This window comes from Patella vulgata, chromosome 5 (genome assembly GCF_932274485.2).
Source record: "Patella vulgata chromosome 5, xgPatVulg1.2, whole genome shotgun sequence".
In the NCBI taxonomy this organism is placed as follows: Eukaryota; Metazoa; Mollusca; class Gastropoda; family Patellidae; genus Patella; species Patella vulgata.
The window spans coordinates 62091906-62110443 of NC_065883.2; the positions used below are offsets into that span (position 1 = coordinate 62091906).

An 18538-nucleotide genomic window follows, 5' to 3' on the forward strand; every position below is an offset into this window, starting at 1 on the left:
AATGTACTTAGGTCCTCTATCCCCAGAAATTTTCCGCATTTCATGAAGACAATTGCTTTAAATTGATTGAAAGTCTTTGATTTTATGCATATTGCTTTCAATGCACACTAGGGAATGCAAATTAAACCGATGATGAAATAGGTTTGTCTCTAAACCTGAGTTAGTCCAAAGATCAATTAAACTTCGCGCGGGTACCTGGTTTCACATTAACTCTACTATCAAATAACATAAATCTTTAGTATTATTTTCCAAACTAAATCTGCTACGCCTATAGCATGATCCTGGATCTTATGAATTCCGGGAAGACTCTTTTGTGACCAATCCAAGGATGATTCCGCTAGAGATCCACCCCCTTATAATTAACGAAAGTTAAGTTATTTGACCATTGCTTCGCGCAGTTTATCATCTTATCGTTTGAGATACGCAATGGTATTAAAACTATTCTAAATAAAATCTAAAAAATCTTCGAAACTTATGCCCAGTATGTCTATTGAAACCACATTCTTGAACAAGGATGTTGCAATGTTTTCGGATATGGGGAACCATACCAAGTTACTGTAGAGAACCCTATTCTTTAGTGGGGTTAATTAGTCATCGATTGGAATCTCAAAACATATTTCATGTGAAAACATGGCTATATATATTCGTTATACCTCTAAAAATCATAACAGTATTATTTCTGTCTCAACCAGTTAAATTGTGAGTATTTTTAATATGATTACGATAGAAACAACAGTACGGGGTCTACAAATATAAGGATTTCCAGGGTGATTCCTGGAGAAACGCTGACCAGACTCGTTTCTTAATTATATATAAAGATCCGAGATGACAATTAATTCATTGCATTTTCAAATCTTAAGTCTCTTTTCTCCGTCTTTAGGAAATAACCACTTGCGCTGAATTCTCGAGACAGACCAGTTTCCAACCGGAAGTAACCTGAATATGACCAGACAAATGCCCAACAGTATCCTCAGTGTCATAAAAGAACACAGGGACGGTATCTTGTAAAAATACACTATTTTGTTTACTAAACGTATAAAATCCAGCCAGTGACTTGTCACAGAATACTGATGACGTAATAAGTTTCACTTCTGCTTGTTACATGTCATATCAGTCAGTGGCTGTCAATCCGACTTCTTCACCCAATCAACTGTCAGACAATCGATCGCTTGACCTATAGACCGACTTGACCCAACCGTAAACCATTGCACGGACTGTAATATATTCTTATATACAACTACTTATTGATATTCTTCTATTTTAATGGATTATTATGACTGATAGATAATGAGAAACATAAATATTAATCCAAGGGTCAACATGTTTTGGCTGTCAATATTTGCCGTTATAGAAATAAATTCTGATGAACGATCGTGGTAGATTTAGTGTTGAGCAAGTAGTTATTTTTAAGTAAGTCTAGACTTGGTGTTCGATCCCTGCATCGGCCGAGAAAGTTCATTGGGATTTTGCGGCGCGGTTAACCCTTGTCAGTGGTACAGGATGGAGGGCCTGGCAAGGACAGCTGTATAGTCGTTCGGATGGGACGAAAAACCGAGGCCCCGTGTATACATTGGCGTGCTCGTAAAAGATCACTTGGCAGTTGGAATTCGATATAAGAGTAGGCCAAAGTGCCGCTGTCCGGGCAAAATTTCGCTCATAGCACACTGTATGGCGTATGCCCGTCTTCAGTAGCCCAGTCGGAGCAGAACAGTAGGACGTTAAATCCTATTTCATGTCATTTCATGTCTAGACTCTCGCCTGTTATTGTAGCAGGTTTAACAAAACAGAAATGATTTATACATACGCAATAAAATCCAGATTGATTAAGACGGAAGGAATCGAACTCCATTATATTTCTATTTCCGTCTTTCTTTTCTCTTCGTTTAAGAAACTGGGATAATGTGGCATGTATAGACCAGGACTGGCAACCTTTTGCATACCATGTGCCAATTAGTTCATTCTCGACTTTAGATCCGCCATACCAACTCTTTTACCCATTTCTGCTTCTTGTAAAATATATACTGAATATACTGTTTGAATGGCATTTAGTAATTGAACACATTAAAATAAATACAACAGTTCTATGGATAACAATTACTGTATTTATATTAAAGCTATGTTTCAACAATGATTCTCTTGTAGCTTGATAACGATAAGAGAATCATTGTTGAAACGTAGCTTTATAGAAATACAGTAATTGTTATCCATAGAACTGTTGTATTTATTTTAATATATTGAACAGTTTGGGAACGATTGCAGAACAAAAGTCCACCTTTCCTGCTTTGATTCATTTAGCATATTTTAATCTAAAAACAGATTAATGTGAAGAAGACTGTGTGATGGTCCAGGGACAGTTATATCAGGGAACAGTTTGGGAACGATTGCAGAACAAAAGTCCACCTTTCCTGGTTTGATTCATTTAGCATATTTTAATCTAAAAACAGATTAATGTGAAGAAGACTGTGTGATGGTCCAGGGACAGTTATATCAGGGAAAACATAAAAAAGGACAGTGGCAGGCATCATCCAAGCACTGGCACCTTAAAACCATATTTGTCTTAGATTTTGATTAAAATGGAACACGCTTGGTGTAATTACCAAATAAAATCTCCCAAGGCGCCAATGCCTCTTTAAACTTTTTGTTGTTCTATTTATGAAAAAAATGCCAATTCGTGAAAAGTCCACCCCCCTCCCCCCAAGGTCCTGCTTTGATCCTACGCGAATATAGAAAATAAACCGAAAAGATAGGCTTGTGAACTGTGAAAAGTTAAGAATTTAAGAATTCAAAGCTAAGGGAGAAGGAATGCAGCACCACCGGGATCGAACCCGGTATATTACCCGCGGTTAGCGAGTTAGTGCTCTACGTATTGAGCCACTGCAAACTGTAAAGAAAACGAAACGACATGTTATGGTTTTATTCCCTTTATACCCTGCTATATTCAAAGTTTTATAAGAGTTACACTAATCATGCCAAAATGATAGATGAAACCGTTATTGCACACTCCATACACTTTTACATAGTCCCAAGTCACAGCGCTCTATTCCTTACACATGCCATTTAGATCTGGTTTTAATAGATTCAATATTAACTGCATCGATTTTCATTATTCCTAATTTGATATTCCATAATTACAACAATTTCACGATTGTTTAAATTCTTGATTTCAATATCTTCACCATTCATACCAATATACATGACAATACATGACTCCACGGAGCTGATAATGTTTCGCCTTTACATGCAATGATTTTTCTCATTTTCTCAATGATCGGCCTGGTTGCGGTGAGGAGAAGTGACAGCTAAAGTGGTCTTCTTATTGTTAAATCCTACAGTTATTATACGCCATATAGTAATCAGAAAGCTATATGCCAATTATCCTCTCTATATGGTGATACGCAGGGCAAATATTATTACTAGCTATCGATTAGTTGGCATTTAGTCTTGGTCCATTTCCTTAAGGCGACGGATTGCAACAGAGCAAATTATTACTGAAACCATAAAGGTTCATTAATTTCATTAACATGTTAATTTAAAAGACCAAAAATAAAACATTATTCCCATAAAAAGTGATAAAATGGCGTTCGATATTTAAACATTTAATTGACGCCGCAGTTTCGTATAAATTCATCTTGCTAGGATGGTAATTTAATGAGCACCTTGTGATATACGGGCGGATATCTAGAATTGTTCCTGCCTTAACTTCATTAACGAGGACTTGAATTAATTTACCCCTGATCCGCAGAATGTTTATACATGTATTTTCAAAGTTAAGAAATAACGTTTAATGAAGGCGATCTTTTACTACCGGTCGGCCAAAGCACTGTCACCATTGTTTACTGCTGGTCGGCCAAAGCACTGTCACCATTGCACATCAATAAATATTTTGAAAAAAATCGTTTGTTCTAAGTAGGTAAAAACAAAATGGGGTGTTGGGTGTTCGAATGGCATAAGATTATATGATCTGTGATTAAGTCAAGTGGCGTGATTTTGATTCCTAGCTTGTACGCGACCACGCGGGTTTTGGCAGGAATCTTTGGTTTCTTTCCACTGTATTAGTCCCAAAATGACCTAGTTTGTGTCGAGGGGGCACTCAAAAACATTTTCTTTCAACGGACTGTATCATATTTAGAAGATCAGTGGTTAATGTGTGTTTCTGTAAACCTTCCATAACATGGTCAGTCCTGTTATTTGTGGATGTGAGAAGGGAAATAACTCATCCATAGCAGGCGAAAAGGTAAGGAATGTCATTGAATACCGAAATAATGTCAACATATTTTGATAAAATATATGTTTTTCATACTAAAAGTTTTAACCCTTCTCGAAAGACAAAATACACAGCGTGAATAAAAGCATCGCATTCTCATTTCAAAATATATACTGATATGCTAGTAGTTACTAAGTCGTGAAGAAAAGAGTTATCGAACTTGATGCAATTTGTTACAATAATTTGTAGTTTATTACCTAGGTCATCAAAGTTAAAAGACAAATTGATTATATCAAAATATGTGTAATCCGATTTTATTTTATTTTATTGAGAATAACATAAAGTTTCTTAAACTATATAATTACCGTAAACAATTTTCTTCCATAATTTAACCGTAATACAATATTAAAGCAGAATTGTTTAGAGACGTTAATTAACTTCATTCTTCGAATAGAATATGAAAGTGTTTATCTTTCCAATGTCTCTAGAGGGGACCCCAAGAAGGGACCTCGGAAATTTAAATTAAGAGAATAGATATAATGGTATGTAGTAAATCCGTATTGTATTAGTAGATATATAACACTTAACGGCTCGAAAACCTTTACTGAAGATGACAGGCCCAATACTCTGGGCAATCTCAAGACTCCCCCCTCTCTCTCTCTCTCTTTCTCTCATGTAGGTGAAAACTGAGACAACAAAAGTGAAATAGGTTACAGACGAAGTAATTATTTCTTGTATCGTGTACGACACTTGTCATTGATCCAATTATCCACACTTAAATAATATAAAAAGTAGAAAATAACATTATATGCACATCTCAAATTACGGGGACGATTTAGATTTTGGATTGTCAAAATGTTTCACAGTATTGTTTTGCAAAATTAATAGTTTAATCGATACATTACAGTGTCGTACACAATGTAGGTTATGCTTACCCTTTATCTGTGATTTCCACAGGTATACTTTAGCATTTCAACTGGTGGCCATTGTAGCTTTAAAATCAAAGTACACACGATCGTTCAAAGTTAGCTTTATACGTAGCCACGGGGGCCGTGCATGAGGTGGGGAACGTTTTTCAACAAATTCTTTTGCTTTTGAAAAGGACTTACTTAAATTATATAAACTAATTTCAGGGATTACATAGCAAATTTTCTTGATGATATCTTAAAACAATTCAACTTTTAAGCCCAAGGCGGGTGTGCGAGAAAGATAAAAAATAAAGTATTTTTATGCGTATTCACGTTTAGTGCATTAATACCTTTTGACATGATCTCCAATTAGAAGTAGTCTTATTCAAAGCAATATATGTTATCCTATTGTCACGTTTTCTTGATGTGAAAACAATAGTATTAACAATGGTATTAACCTTTTATATAGATATTCAATAAATGGGATTAACGGGCATCAATTACAATATAATAAACATATCACTCGTGTATTTGAGGGACATTAGGAGCAGATATATTATTATTTAACCCATATATTGACTGTTATGATGTATGGGGGTGGATTATAGACAATTTATCTATATGATAATATACTAATTATAAACATAACATAAGTAACGTAGGAAAATATATATTCTACAAAGTGAAATGAAATCGGGTTATCGTCCTCCTTTATTCACCAACCGAGACAATGAGGGGCATACTTGTGCAGGGTTATTTTTTTACGTCACGCCAATGAGTGGACGTGTGAACTTAAATTCTCGGTTCTATCCAAACCTCCAGATGCCCTTTTCCGCCCTGAGGAAATATGACAGCCAGAACCGGGATCGATCCCAGAACTTCTTGGTTAGTGGTTTCAGCATCATGCCTACTGGGCCACCGTGGCTTTCATATATTCTCTATATATCGTCATGGGTGGCACAGAGGCTCGGTGAATAAAACGTGTTCATCAGGAACAGAGGGCCTGGCAAGGCACACCGTAAAGTTGATCGGAAGGGACGAAAAACCGCGGTCCTGCGTACACATTGGTTTGCACATAAAAGAACCCATGACTGTTTGAATTTGATATAAGAGTAGGTTGTATTGCCGCTGTCCGGGAAAATATTCCCTCATAGCACACTGTACGGCGTATGCCCGTCTTCATTAGCCCAATCGAGGCAGAACAATAGGGCGTTAAACCCTCATTTCATTTTGTATATCGGCATGAGTATATAAGTAACTATTGTCGATTTTTCTACCATTCATAAATCAACGTGTTTTTTTTCTTTGAAGTGACAGCAAGTCTTATTTCCTCCTTATTTAATCACTTTTATGTTTTCGGCGCTTTTACTTATATCGACTATAGGGTGTGAGTCACAAATATTTAACAAAGTCATAAAAAATTTATATGGTGGGGGAGACATCCTCAGCCTGGTTGTTTAAAACAATACATCATAAAAGTAACTTTGTAATCCGAAGACATTAATAGCCCTTCTCTTAATTACAATATTTTATTTTCAATACCACGTGACGTAATGTTATACTTAGCCCATTGCCCTAGGGAGTATTCCTTTAGGCTGCCTATGCCAAAAACACATACAAGTGGATCTTAACACCGACTGCATGCTCGTTTATTCAATAATTTGTTTAAAGAATGCGAGAAAGAAAGTTGACAATATCTAAGAGAAACAAGTGGTTTAAATATAGAGAGAGTCGACGATAAGGTGTATTATATTTAAACTGTTCACCGCTCATATTACATTTGGCATATAAGTGTCAGCCATATAAACGTAAGGCAATCTTTAAGGTGAGTAACTTCATTGTTATTTTAGAGAAGTTTTCGTCTGCGTTGACACATAATTTTGGAAAATTTATATACACGTATTTCATAGAGACCCCGACTGTCTGTTCTATGTATATATATATATATATATTTTTTTTTTTTTATCAAAAAACCCTGAATATTTTAATAGCTACGACAGTGACTTTTATGGGATATTTTTCTAACAATGCACACGTGTGTCACCTTGGTTACGCATTCTGATGCTTATTTTTTTCAACTGGTTGTTCCGAACACCACGATCGAAGAAAATTTACACAATTGTCGGTAAAGCAGTGAGAATATCCGCTTATTTCTTTCTCTTAAAACTCTAGTGAATTTGTGAATCCCGTCTTTAGTCATCTCATCTATCATCCCGTAACGAACAGCCCTCCGAGAGCCACTAGTCGATCATTGGCTATCGCTAATCACGTGGTATCTCTAGCGTCTGTAATCCTGTCATTTACTAGTCGTAATTTACCTTCATTTATTTCAGATTTATCTAGACATCGACAGCTAATTTGTGCACCTTCATTGACAGTCGCTCGGCGAAACGAGCAAATTATGAATTCGGATAATGATTACACGCTTTGCAACTTAGACTCTCACTCATACGGAGGGAGTTATAATAACTCAGATATACAACCCTCCAGTTATGGATACGCGAACATTTCCAACAGATCCCTGGACACGGGACAGAATTATTATGGTGCAGAAGCCGTGTTACCCCACGGACTAGGGGGTGGGGATTTACTTTTAGGTAACACAAATCAACCATACCCGGTGTCATCCAGTGTTATAGCCAGAAACTCTCGCCATGCTGGAGCGTACGGTCTCTGTGATCTTGCAATACCCCAAGCAAATGACTGTTATATACCGAATGGGGGATCGACCAACGGTTCGTGTATGGACGCTGGGGTACGATCACCCTATAGTTCTTCCCCGGAGCACATGAGAGGGCCTGTGCTTGGAGGTAATGGTTACCCCCATCAGTCACCCGGGGGATCACCTATTAAACCGGATCAAACTTCCTCTTCGAGTTATTCTTCAAAACCATTCCGATGGATGACCATAAAAAGAAACGGTTTCAAACAAGGTAAGTCGTTGCATTTCTATTAAACTTTTTTATCTTTTAATAAAAACCGATAACCTTGAAATTGCCAAAATTAATGTTGACAAGATAAACTGTTCATTTCTTCTCATTTTCTATCCAGCGAAAAACGTAATAATTTTAAGGTTTTTTTTATACTTGACAACAAATTCAATTTCCAATTCCCAACCTGTAAATGATTTATTAAATAAATAGTGTTGAAAATCTGTTCAGGAAAAAATAAATTAGCGCTCAGTTATCAAATAATTAAAATGCGATTAGATACATATGGTAATCCTCCGGTGCAAATTAACTTCACCGCATCGTACATTATTTTATGTATTAACGGATACAATATCGCAATAACTTGCGCTATTAAGTCAGCGTATTGTTGATTGTTATGTTTTCCGTTAGTTTAAACGCTTCGTCGTTGTCTAAATTGACTTCTGCAATTAGGTGTCGTCTGCTTTTAGAATGAATCAAATATGGAGGCGAGGTTTTTATTCGGGAGAATTCGGGTGTTAAATGTTCCACGCGAAACCCCTATTGAAGTTAATTGCTTGAAATGTTGACAAACTATGTTAAGTTGGCTCCTGTTGTGTTGTGTATGAGTCTATTGTTGGCTATCATAATATTCACACATACAAAGGTAAAGATGGTCGACAGCATGGTCATAAGTTATGAATAGGAAATTATGGAGTGTAACTTGATTCTAACAAAAACACAGCGTTTCGTTGGGCTTCTCCTTCAAACATAAAACTGACGGTGGTCGACAAATCCTTAAGGTTCAAGTAGTAACTAATTCCTAGTTATTGATATTATTCATAAACACTGTAAATTTCTAGACGCGGTAAAGATTGTGTATATCACCCTGTTAATATAACTGTTGAATCGATGTTTATTATGGCAACACAGCCATGTTGGATTTTTTGTACTATAAAGTAGTGCTTCATATTTAACACAAGAAATGTTTATTTTAAGCAATTCTTAATATTTTAACAACAGAAATGGTTGTTTTATGTAATGCTGCCTATTTTAACAAAAGGAATTGTTGTTTTAAGTAATGCTTAATAACTGAACACGAGACATTTTGTCGTTAAAGCAATGCTTAATATTTTTAACATAAGTAATGTTGTTTCTTTAAAAAAGTAATCCCTCTTTAATCGTCTTAAAATCAATCTGTTGTTTTATTAAGTAATGTTTAAATTTGACTACCGAAATATTGGGAAAGGGGTTAAACCGATGCTTAAAATTTCAGCTCTGAAATTCTGTTTATTAATTTAACACCGATATGTTTGTGGGTTTTTTTTTTTTTTTATTAATTTGAAAGTATTTGACAATCAGGATATTATTTAGATATCGCACATTAACTAAATGATTATTACCTTATAAACACTGCCAAAAAGGATCAATCAAATTACCTTAGATTCATTATAAAGATTGTCACAAATAATGACAGTTGTTGTACCACAATCAACAATCAACACATATGCTTAATATTCAAAACCGGTAATCTCATATGTCTCTTTTGTCTACTTTTTTTTAACTTACCATCATAAAATTATTATGGACCAATTATCACCTTACCTCAAAGCCAATTCCATCCATTATATCAAAGAAAATAATTAATTTTATATTTTTATACTAAATAATTGTAATGACAAAAGGGGTTCATTGGTTTATATCATAATATAAACGCTGGGACAGTGTGAACAATCTGTGAGGCGCGGGGAAAACAACACGAAGTTAGCCCATAAATTATGAACGTATAATATTTTCTGACAGATGTTGAAGGGGTATTTTGTTTCAAACAAGAGCCAATTAGCCAGGAAAAAGTATTCTTAAAAAAGGGTGGACAACCTTCGTAGGGGTAGAGTTACGATCTTTAAGCTAAAGAACGGCAGGAATTAGTCTGTATACAATATATCGGATTAAAGTTTTGTGTTAAGGCGTTAATTTTGTCATACCCGAACTGAATCATCCTGCTAGAAAAAACAAGTTGAGAAGGTATAAGGTTTCTTGTGGTGAAAAGCTGACAGAACGGAAATACGTTTTTAAGTTTCTTATTTCAACACTATATGTAATGAGATTTACTTATTTTGTTGAAAGTATATCTTTTGAAACCCCTTTCAAATACCCATAAAGCTAGAGCTTAATTCTGCCTGTTCTTAAGTTGATTTTAAACAAAGTATTTCTTACCAAAATTTCCCTCCAAAATCATTTGGCAGTCTCACCCCAATCAATTAACATCGTCCTCGTTTAACGTTATAAAACAATAAATAGTTCATTTGCATGTTCGAATAATTATAACCTTTAATTCTTATTAAATCCAAACTGATTTGAATAAAAAGATACATATTCATGACTTATTCATATTTCTGGACCACGAATAAATTATTGCTAGGTATTTTTGTATTTTATTTTTGTATAATTATAATAACACTTCTCATTTACGGAGTTTACGAAGCTGAAAATTTTGTATAATTTCTCAAAGTAGATTATTTTGGAAGACATAATGCATTAAGTTTGTCATGTAATCTGTTCGTCGATGGCTAAAATAAATGTGAAACTTGGTAGTACTCATTATCGGATGTGATTGAAATTATGATACAGGAAAGTATCAATAATGTGGGTTATAGAGAAAAACGCAATTCAAATATATATGCATTTCCCTACGGAGTATATATTATATGTACTGTAACATCGCAAGATGCTTATTAAGAACAGGCAGCTAATTGCTGATTTGATGTGGTTTTTGATCGTTTTAAAACTGGAAGTATGTTTATTTTATTTATGTAATTATCTACCGTAATGATATAAGTACTTGTACTTTATCTACTATAGATATACACGCAATTTCCAATAGATTTCAATAACTCAGTGATTTTAGAATTTAACATTTTAGTAAAGTAACAACATTGATTTTTAATATAAACCGTCAATATTTTCATTAGCGCAATTCCCCTTTAATTGAAGTTAAAGGTATTAAGCGCATTATAAGATTACCGTGTTATTCTCCTTACGGCATAATAACAATCTTTAAAACCAATAAACTTCATTATATTAATTACCTCCTTTAGATTTTAAAGGGGCATTTCGCAGAGAGAAATGAAGAGGTTTCCTATAACTTTAGAGACTTCCAATATATTATTCGGTTTATTGTCCCTTTAACTCGACACCAGGTTTAAACTTAAAGGGTGAAATTATTCTAAACTCTTTTTTAACGGGCAAAGCGCAATATATTCATTACCTTCTTTAGATGCTAAAGAGACATTTTGAAAAGAGAAATACAGAGTTTCCAATCAAATGATCTTTGTAATGCCTCTTGGATTTTAGTAATTTGAAATATATTATCTGGATTATTGCCCCTTTAACTCGACACCGGGTTGAAACCAGAAGGGTGAAATTATCCTCAACTCTTTTTTTAAAAGGAAAAGAGCAATATAAACTACATGAGCAAGTTTACGGGGTATAAGTTTAGTTTGTTTTTTCTAGCCCATGTTGATACGTTTTTAATTTACTAGTCCTGTCAGTCAACATGTCCGAGCCTCGAGCGAGGAAACAAGCAGAAAATTGAAAAAGCTAAAATCACCTGCTAACGCTAATTATTTTCAACCAAAATATAGCCACAGACCATGAATATTACAAGGAAAAAAAGACCAGTTTCTCAAGAAATGTTGCCTTACATAAATTAGAGATTGTTATATACAGTGACAGTGTCTCAGAAGCTTTACTTTGAAAATAAATTTGTGATGTATTCGAATATATAAAACTTAACGGTATACTAAATTTGAGATATGATGGAGAAAAATTATATATTAAAATCTTCGGCCTTTATGAATAGTCTATGGATACAAAAACAACTCAATGAATTAGAATGTAAGATAATGTAAAACCATTAATGGCTTTGATGCAGGAATTGGTTGTTTGAGAATTTGATGGAGAGAAAATGATTATTTGAGAATATGATGGAGAGAAAATGATTATTTGAGAATATGATGGAGAATATAATATTAAAATTTTAAGCCTATAATAATGAATAGTATATGTCTAAAAATATCAATATTAGATATTATCTTTGATGAAGACAATGTTAGTTTGGGAATTTGACGAAGAAAATTACATTTAAATTTTAAGCATATATGAATAGTATACATGTATTATGATTAAAAGAAATATACATCAATTAGAATATAAGATAATGTATTCGATGAAGAAATTGATTGTTTGGGAATTTGAAAGAGAAAATGATTGAGAAAATGAATCAATAAGTATATGAAATAATGTCTTTTAATTTTGACTTTTAACCTGTTGAAATGTTGGTTACGATGTTGTATTTAAGTCGTCATAGCATATAGCCATTCAAAATATAGTTTTACTCTCTAAACACGCTCATAGTCATTTGCATTTTTTGGACAAAATCTCATTTTTACGGCTTAATTAATACACACTAAAATGTACCCAAATAGATTATTCAACATTTAATTTTAAAAAAAGCAAAACCAATTTATCAATGATTTGGATTCAATTGGAATTTTAAAAAGCCCATTAAAAGATATTACCCAACAAGTGTAGGTGGGGTGGGTGGGTGTGTTTATGTTATCTACAGGAGATGCCTGTTAATAAATCCAATTAATAAGGAAAGCACAAAAAGATATATATGGATAACTAAACCTCTGTATAATTATTCCATTGTTTCAACAAAGTTCTTAAGTTGTCATTACGATAACTGTTGTGGTAGAAGTTTAGTGAATATTCCATATGGTGTTACTAAATTAAACTGTATATTTAAAAAAAAACAGAAGAGAGGGCTATTACAAAATGTCAAATATTGGACATTTATTTCAAACCAATTAACAACTCATTATTTTGATTTTTTTTTCATAATTTATATATTTTTAAGTTTAATTGAGATACATTATAGAACAGGATTCTTGGTTATCATGACTTTTTTGCCCATTTAATATCGTCGTAATTGATTAGTCTACATTGTCTTTATGTATTATTTTAATGTTTCTATATTACAGTGTAAAATTAGATTTCTTTTTCTCTGCGTACAAACTAAATAACTGATATTCTCTTAAAATATTATGTATAAATAAATCGTGTTAATAAAATGTATAATATATATAAATGTTTATAGGATCTAAACAATCGTGGCGCTTGAAATTTAAATAAATTTTCAAGCTATATATTTTTTCTAATAATATGTCTTTCTTTCACAGAGATATTAATGAATTCACAGGACACAGTTTTAATGGAATGCAATTACACTTTTTATTGAGCGACGTTTCGGCTAGGATTCTATCAGTACTAAACAGTACTTGTAATAGCATTCCACAGAATTGTGTCTTGTGTATTTCCAGTTCAATTACTAAATGACATAGAAGCCGTATATTTCAAACAAATTAGTTTCCAGTTAGGCTGTCTAGTATTTCTAATAATATGTCTTTCTTCCATCATTTTATAAACACACGGGACACAATTCTATGGGATACAATTACTGTATATTATATACTCAGTAAGCGGCGTTTCGACTAGGCCTACCTTTGTCTCTGTAATATAATTACAGTAATTGCATTCCACAGAATTGTGTCTTGTGTATTTCCAGTTAATTACTAATTACTATTTAAATTCTATGTTTTATACCAATTAATTTGATGTTATTATATATATACTATTTCTCTAGTTTATTTTTTAAAAATTGTAAAAGTAATATTCAAAATAATCACAAGTTTATTTCATGCCACGTTTCATTACTATTACTGGTTTCATGCAAGTGTTTATTAATTTATACCGGTACTTCTAAGGATACGACAATATTTTAGAGTTTTACGGGGGATTGGATGGCCGAATGGTTAGCACGTGCGCGCTGTATCATAAGGTCTGTCATTGAATCAACTGGCGTGGTTTCGATTCCCTGGTTGTACGTGACAAGGAGTAGAGTCCCCTCTCGAACCTCGTGAGTTTTCTCCGGTTTCCTTCCACTGCTAAAGACCCCTACGTGCAAGCGAATTATTGAAAAAAAAGAGAACCATGTGTTAGTCCCGAAATAACCTAGTTTGTGTCGAGTGGACGTTAACCCCCCTTTCTCTATCTCTCTCTCTCTCTCTTTAGAGTTTTACAGTTCAAAAGCTAATTACATATGAGCTATAAGAACGTTACAGGGTATCCATGTATATAACATTACCATACACAGGTTTTACTCTATTGAGTATATCGTTGATCTTAGAACTAATCCGTGCTTATAGCAAGAAGTCAATAATAGCCTATCATATCAATATTAATCATATTCAAATTTCGCTTTTGTTTTCATTGAGGAGTGGATGTCATACTATACAAGACCTATAAGTGGCAGTCATCGACTAAACATATAAATTCAATTTAGACCTCATCAATTATGGTTGAGTGTTATTCGTTAGTGTTAAATATTTTACGTTTTGATATAGAGAAAAGTGCTTCATGTTTTGTATAGAGAGAGGAATAATACTGCTTTGATTTTTTACGCTTTCGTTAGTGAAATCAGATTGATGTTTTCCGTATTACTTTTGTTTTGATTTTTATATATAAAACATATATTTGTCAATGGAATAATTACTTGAAAAGATATTTTGCCTTTTTTCTTATTGAATCTTGTATAGAGAAGAATAATACTTTTTTTAGTGTTTCATGTTCTGATTAGTTAATTCAGTATTTCGTTTTCCGTTTTAATTTTGTTTTAAGTAACCAATATACAAAAGTGATTTGTCAATGAAAATAAAATGTTTTACCCATTTGATTTTGAAACCTTGGAGTTCTGGTAAGATAGGAATAATTCGACTTTGGTGTTCTATATGTGATGATTGATCTTGTGTTCTATATGTTTTGGGTATTCTTGTTTTTTTGTGTGTGTTTGTATGGTGCTTTATACGTTTTGTATGTCGTTTTATGCGTTTTGATTAGTCTGGTGTTTTGTACGTATTGGTTAGTTAGTATGATGTTTCGTATGTTTTGCTAAGCCTGGTTTTCTATATGCTTTGGTACACGTTTTGGCTAGTATGGTATTTTACACGTTTTTGCTAGTATGGTATTTTAGACGTTTTGCCTAGTATAGTATTTTACACGTTTTGGCTAGTATAGTAGGGCCTATTTTATACACATTGGCTAATATGGTGTTTTGCCGGTTTTGGTTACTATGGTATTTCATATATTTTGGCTAGTCCGGTGTTTCATACATTTTGGCTTGTGTGATGTTTTATTCATTTTGGTTAGTATGGTGTTTTGTACGTTTTGGTTGAGGAAATCAGTCATTTGTTTTCCATATAGGTTTTGTTGAAACAAATCCCATTGAAACCAGATATTCAATACAATAGTAATTCAAAAAGTTTGTCTTGTTTCGTAAGTAAAGGTTTAAGATCAGGTTTACCTTTTTGTTACTTTTGTGTTTTAATATAAATAATATTCAAAACATATTTGTCAGTGATTAAACCGCAAAGTTGTGTACAAGGTGAAATAATAATTCTGTTTGCGAGAGTCAAGAGTACATATAGTTGTAATCCGTATTAGTTTTGTGGGCATATAAATTTCTGTCAGTATCAATTCGTTCCGTGTTCTGTATACAGATTAATAATAACGCTTAAGGGTATTAAGATTCTGTTAATAAAATGAGATTATGGCTTCATTTTAGTTTTATTTTAGATAAATGATATTCGAACCGTATTTGTCAATAAAGTTATGTAAAACGCCTTGTACAACTTTTTTAATCTTCCCTCTTTTCTTTTTTTGTGTGTTATTGAATCTGGATTATTTAAAGATCAAAGACATTACATTGATAAGATAAAAATATCTCTGCCTACACTGAATTTAAACTCAATAACAAGTTGTTATTTTTAAACGCTAAAATAAAACCGCCTTCACATTTGACTGACGTTTATATAATATTGGAGAGAGAATGTTGAAACACCTTGATTGGGGGGGGGGGGGGTGTTAAGGTGTTTTTTTTAACTTGTTGAACGATTACCTAGGTCATAATCTTCACGTTAAACTCCATTTCATTTACATTTGTACAACTATCTTGTGCATAGGAATAAAATTGGCATACCATAAGGTTGACCATGGAAAATGTTTACTGCAAGTTCCAGGTTATCGCGCACGTCTACCATCAATACGTACACGGAAACTTTGGTTTCTGTCACGTCAATAGTCCTACAAAACCTCGCAAATGTTTCCTGTGAGAAGGAAAAGGACGAATTCTTCTTGGTCGAATTTGAGTAAAATGTCGCCTTTTCATTCTAATTACATTTGGATTAACTCTCAAAAATCCGAACTTTAACATGGACATCGCCACCTTTAATAAACCAAGTGAAAATGTCGAGAATAATTGACTTCTCAAAAGAAGTGGAACACAAATAAAATATAAGTGCCACATGATGCAAACAGGGAGTAACATCCACGAAAACTTTCGGTTATAGTATATCATAATCCTTAGTTACAAACAACGATTCTTTAAGAGAACCCGAAGTATGCCAACTTAGTTAAGCAGCCAACCTTACTTTGTGATCTCACTCACAGGCAATCTACCATAAATCCCCCGGGGATCCCAAACTAAAAAAGGAAGCGATTGGTAGACAGGTTTTTGATAGAAATTGTTATCCTATGCTCTTGTACGAACGACATTACTATGGTTTCCACCTCGAATTTAGCCTTGGATTTAATTTCCTAAAAAGAAAATCTATTTATGCCCCAGTAGCATTCAGATTTAATCAGATAAAAACAAGATATAAGAGTCATGACATGTCTCGTGATTAATTTATATCTATTTGTAGAAATTCCATCGAGAGATAAATGGCATAAATTTGTACTCATGTTAAGATGAACGATAAAAAAATCCGGTTCAGTCAGCAAGGAACAAAAATGTCACGGCCTCTATTGACAGGAAGAAAAGGGAGTTATAGATCATCCAATTAATTCATTTCAGGGAAAATATATACATTATTTAAATTCACAGAACGTTAAAAAAAACAACCAACTTTTCCATGATACTGAATTTAATAGAGATTTTGATTACTAATAAAAAGAACATTTACAAATTGTAATGGCCTACTTAGACGACCAACAATATACATTACGTGTTCATGGCTTATTTAAATTCCCAGAACGTAAAAAAAAAGATACGAAGCTTTTCCACAGTACTGAATTATTTTGAGATTTTGATTCCTTCATTTAATTAGACGCACGACTTTAGGAAGTAGCCAAATATCCACGAAAAGACCTCATTTGTTATTGCGAGTCTCGCTTGTCACTCTTACAGACAAGTGTAATACGAGATTTTTCCACCCTGCTTGTGATTAGATGAAAATACCACAGTTGCCATTGTCAATATCACATGGACATTATAATAAACAGGAATACATTCTGGTATATTACAAACGCCATTTCCTTGAACAACCGTCATCAAAGTGCGAAAGCCACCAAAAACGGTCTTGATTGTTATCGGAGAACACGTCGTACTGGGACCCGAAGTGCGAAGACACTGACAGACCGACGCAAAAATTTTGGCGCAATTTGTTACAGGACGTCGAAACGAAGACAGATGAGTCTGATTTGGCCTTTTGGAAAACTAGTCAAAGAGGGCAAATTCCATTTCCGAAGCCAGATTTTGGTTACTGAAACTTTAAGACCCGAGCATGATATGGATTCGTACATTGCGTGGATGTCCTTCGTTAAGTAGGCTGTCAGAAGTAAGATAAATGAGCAATTTTCTGTTTTGGGGTTTGAGAGAGATGAGTTTTATAATGAGGGAGGAAACTAAGCCTGTAGGGAAATGACTGGTATTGATGTGGAAAGGGTTAGATCAGCTGGGCTTTATATTCTATTCCTCTTACAAGACAACTAACACTTTACTAACTACGAACATAACACTTCATTATATTAACATAACCTACTAACACATACTCTAGACTCATTATCACCAATAACACATACGATTAGCCACGTAGCATTTACATTTGATGTCATCCCCAACTCTTCTGATTTCATTGAAAATCGTTACCACCTTCTCGTTCCAACCCCCATACAATGTTATAACTGTCAGCATATAATATAATAATATTCGGCACTTTCTATTAACAACACTTAACACCATATCAAACATCACAAATTATTACGATCATCAAATAATATTACATGTGATTGTCATCACGTACTATTACCAGGATAACATATTATTGCCTGGTACACCATCACCTTCTATTACACTTTTATACTATTACCACCATTAGGTATTATTATCACCATCATCACATTCTATTACCAGCCTCACACACTTGCCATCGCCACATTATATTACCATCCTCACATACTATTACCACCATCACATACTATTACCATCGTCACATTCCATTACCATCATCACATACTATTACCACCATCACATTCTATTACCACCATCACATTCTATTACCACCATCATATCACATTCCATTACCACCATCACATACTATTACAATCGTCACATTCTA

At 33.7% G+C, this 18538-nt stretch overlaps 1 protein-coding gene across 1 annotated transcript in view; it reads left to right on the forward strand.

The window, feature by feature from the left end:
* Positions 1-7457: 7457 nt before the first annotated feature.
* LOC126821742 (homeobox protein Hox-A1) overlaps positions 7458-18538 on the forward strand; it is a 39481-nt gene continuing 28400 nt past the window's right edge. The window contains exon 1 of the mRNA XM_050550230.2: positions 7458-8045. Coding sequence (XP_050406187.1) covers positions 7514-8045 — 532 coding nt within the window. The 5' untranslated portion in view covers positions 7458-7513. The remainder of the gene's footprint in view (positions 8046-18538) is intronic.